The 3845-nt window shown below is 38.3% G+C and overlaps 1 protein-coding gene across 1 annotated transcript; it reads right to left on the reverse strand.

Moving 5' to 3' along the window:
* Positions 1 to 1375: 1375 nt before the first annotated feature.
* LOC140514071 (olfactory receptor 11H6-like) lies at positions 1376 to 2254 on the reverse strand. The gene has a single exon (XM_072624056.1). The coding sequence runs from the start codon at positions 2252 to 2254 to the stop codon at positions 1376 to 1378; it is 879 nt and encodes a 292-aa protein (XP_072480157.1).
* Positions 2255 to 3845: the final 1591 nt, after the last annotated feature.

Here is a 3845-nt window from a genome sequence, read left to right on the forward strand (position 1 = left end):
TTTTTTAGTATTTGCATTGATGTCTTCTGTTTCTTACATTTTCATAGCTATCTCAAGTATCAAGTATCCCTCCCTACTCCCACTGAAAGCCTCATTTCATAGAACAAATAGCATTTTTTAAGGAGAATCAAAACATCAATATACATTTACGAAGTACCTAGTATGTTCTAAGGGATGTGATTTAAAAAAAAAAGAGGCAAAAGACCTTTCTTGTCCTCAAGGACTTTATGGTCTAATGGAGGGGGAGGAATAACATGCAAATATCTCTATATATTTACATTTCTAATTATATATCTAGAGATAAATATGCATGTGTTTTTGTATATACATGTATATATGGTATAAATAGCAAATACTATAGGGAAGGTACTAGAATTAAGCTTTCCACATGTCTAAGAGCATCAAGGGATTGAAGAGAGGTAGGGGTTATGACAGGCAATGGTTCCCTTTGTGGAGGACTGCCAGCTTAAAAGAAATCAGCACAACTGTTTGATACATTGAAAAATTTCAAAAAAAAAAATGTACAACGTGAATCACCTATGGACCTCTCACCTCCTCAAAGGGGTGGGTTGGTAGTTTTCTCTCTTTTTGAAGACTAATTCTTTATGATTCAATACTAGTGTCAAAGGGAATTTCCAGTGCACTATCTGTGCTTTGTCTCATGCTGTTTAACATGTGTTTTTTAATTAGTTACTTGGATAAATTTATAGATAGGATATTAGTCTGCTGAGCATTACAGTAGTGTATTGGCATAAAAATTGGAATAAACTGCTCTCTTTAACATAATTTGACATAATGTTAATTTGTCATAGAGTGAAGAAGTGCATAGTGGTTAGTGAGGCATGACTTTATTAGGAGAAAAGGAATCCATGTCCTTGAGACTACCTTGGGCAAATTGTCCCTGAGGGTGTCAGTTTCATCGTCTATGAAATGAAAATTTTGAACATGACTTGTAAGGTCCTTTTCTACATGTATGACCACATGATTTCTTCCAAGTCCTTCAACTTACAGATGAGGAAACTGAGAGTCAGAGAGGTTGTGAATTGCCTAAGGTTGCATAGGAAGTGTTAGAGTAAGGATACAAACCCATGTCTTTTGATTGCATATTCTGCATTCTTTCCTTCCAACCACCATGCAAAGATCACTTAGTCTTTCTTTATATTTCTTTCTTCATCTCAGCAATGACTCAGCAGTCAGAGTACAAGTATGTGAATCTAACTGTGAGCCACAGTCTGATTTAACTTTTCCCTAATGACACAGAGGATAATTGCAGGGTTATGTCCTGGAAGTATGTGTCAAAATGTAGGGAAGTGGCTGCATCTGATTGGGAGTGATTAGGAGAAGGTGAATAAGTCAGTTTAAAAGTCTAAATATCTCATTTATTTGGAAGAAATTTCATGCTCATCTGTGCTTTTCTTAGGGCAGCCTTCATCTCTTTGTTCCTAAGGCTGTAGATTAGGGGATTCACAAGTGGGGTACACACTGAATAAAACAATGTGATAATCTTTTGTGTTGTGGTTACATGTCCTGATGCTGGAGTGATATACATGAACAAGACAGTTCCAAAGAACAGAGAGACCACAGTCAGGTGGGATCCACAAGTGGAGAAAGCCTTCTTTCTGCCAGCTGCTGAAGGGACTCGTAATACAGCTCTGAATACCAGAGTGTAGGATCCAAGGATGAAAGGGAAAGTGAGGAATAAGGCAAGAGAGGCAATAATAGAAAAAGAAAGTTCAATTCCTGGGGCATGAATGCATGTCAAAGCCATCAAGGGGCCTGGATCACAGACAAAGTGATCAATGACATTTGGGCCACAGAAAGGCAATTGAGACATCAAATAGATAGGGATGGGAAAACAGAGGAAGCCTGTCACCCAGCAGAAGAGAACTAGCTTTACACAGAAACGACCCGTCATGATTGTGGGGTAGTGTAGAGGTTGACAAATGGCCAGGTACCTATCAAAAGCCATGAGAGACAGAAAGTATGTCTCACTGACACCAGTGGAAAAGAAAAAGTAGAACTGGAGGAAACAGGCAGTGAAGGAGATGGTCTTGGTCTCAGAGAGGAAATTGGCCAACATGTTAGGAACTGTGGTGTTAACATAGCAGATTTCTAAGAAAGAGAAGTTGGCCAGCAGTATGTACATAGGGGTGTGGAGCTGGTGATCCAACCTTACTACCCAGATGATGGACCCATTCCCCATCAGGGTCAGGACATAGGTCAGAGAGAAGACTGCAAAGAGGAGGATCTGCATCTCCCTGGGACAGGGGAAGCTTAGGAGGATGAATTCAGTCACTCTGTTTGCTTCTGATATGTTGAAAACTTTTAGACCTGTGGAGAGGATAAATGAAACTGTGATAGGCTGCCTTATTTCCTATTTCTTATTTTTCCCCATTTTAAGTGATCTTTAATGATGCTCCTTAGTCTAAAAGTCTTTGATTCTGTAGTTTTGTGTATACCAATTTAGAACTGTTAACAGTAGAACTTCTTCTGATTCTGAATTTTTAATTGCCTATAGTATAGGATTTCCTCTCACATCTTCTGACTCCAGATCCACTGCTCTTTTCTCCACACCACATGGCAATGTGATTATTCTCTCAGCTTACATCAAATTATGACCTCTAAGAATTATCCCAGTGCAACCAGTGATCTACAGGAAATTTCAAGGGAAAAATCCTGCTTCAGAATAATTTTGGTCTGAGTAGATTTTCTGGGGTTCTTAAATTTTATCACTAAGTTTTACTTTTAAGCCCTGGGCAACATTGGTACAGAGAAGTAGAACAGGCATGTTGTAAAACAATTTAATGCAGAAGCATGAATAAATGGGACCAAGGACACTAGAGGGGTTAGAAAAAGTATAATATTGAATAAAAAATGCAAAAAGAAAGAAAGAAAAAGAAAAAGGTATTGGGAAAATGAAACGTATTCCTTTCATAGACTAATACATAAAACCATGTTACTTACCAAGAGCTTGTCTTTGAGGATCTGGATGCATGCCTCTGATGGAATGGTTTGACCACTGTTCTGCCATGGAATCAGTACAGTAGGTAGTCTTCATTGCTTTAGAACACCAGGCCTTATCACTTTTCCTTATAGGTATTTTCCAAATCTATATTTTCAATAAAGAACTGATCAATTATCCTATTCTGGGGAGCCTTTAAGATGTTTAATGAAACAAGACAGACTGAATCTAAGCATTCTATATGATTAGTTTGTCCTTCTCTAATTCCTATGGTCCCATTTTTGCCTTTATAGCAAAATGAGCCTTTTTAGGTCATATTTTATCATTGTTTATTCACAACCACACAGTGGAGAGGCAGAAGTAGAGGCAAGATATAACCCTTAGAAGCCCATTTGAGATCTTCTGTGTTTTATGTTCTAGCTTTCTCAGATCCAGGTAAAGAAGGCACCTGTGTAGATGTCCTCGGGTCTGCACTGAGCGGCAAATGAAACCTGAGTGCAAATGATGTCTAGGCAACCAGTTGTTAAGGAGAAGAATGGTAAGAGATTTAGTGATTGTCTCAAGAGTCACTGAATTGTGTGCCATAGGACCAAGACTTATTATGGAAGTCAGGCAAGGGCAGAATAGCCCTGGGAAAGGTTGAAATTCTTTTATAAAGTCGACAAGCTTGACAGTATTAATTATTTTAAGCTCTTTTTTCTTCTCTTGGGAACTGATTAGTTTTGGGGAACCAACTTTTCTTGATTTTCTGGCAACTCTCAGAGCAGAACATGTTTAGACTTATTTGGAAATGTTTATTACTGCTCTTATATTAGGTGAGTGGTTTGGCTGTGTAATCTGAGGAGAAGCCTCAATCATTTCCTTCTTTTCTCTCACTCTCATG

This window comes from Notamacropus eugenii, chromosome 7 (genome assembly GCF_028372415.1).
Source record: "Notamacropus eugenii isolate mMacEug1 chromosome 7, mMacEug1.pri_v2, whole genome shotgun sequence".
In the NCBI taxonomy this organism is placed as follows: domain Eukaryota; kingdom Metazoa; phylum Chordata; class Mammalia; order Diprotodontia; family Macropodidae; genus Notamacropus; species Notamacropus eugenii.

Bases quoted from the DNA above. Each gene is read 5' to 3' on its own strand.
- LOC140514071 (XM_072624056.1), bottom strand. From the start codon at position 2,254: ATGCAGATCCTCCTCTTTGCAGTCTTCTCTCTGACCTATGTCCTGACC.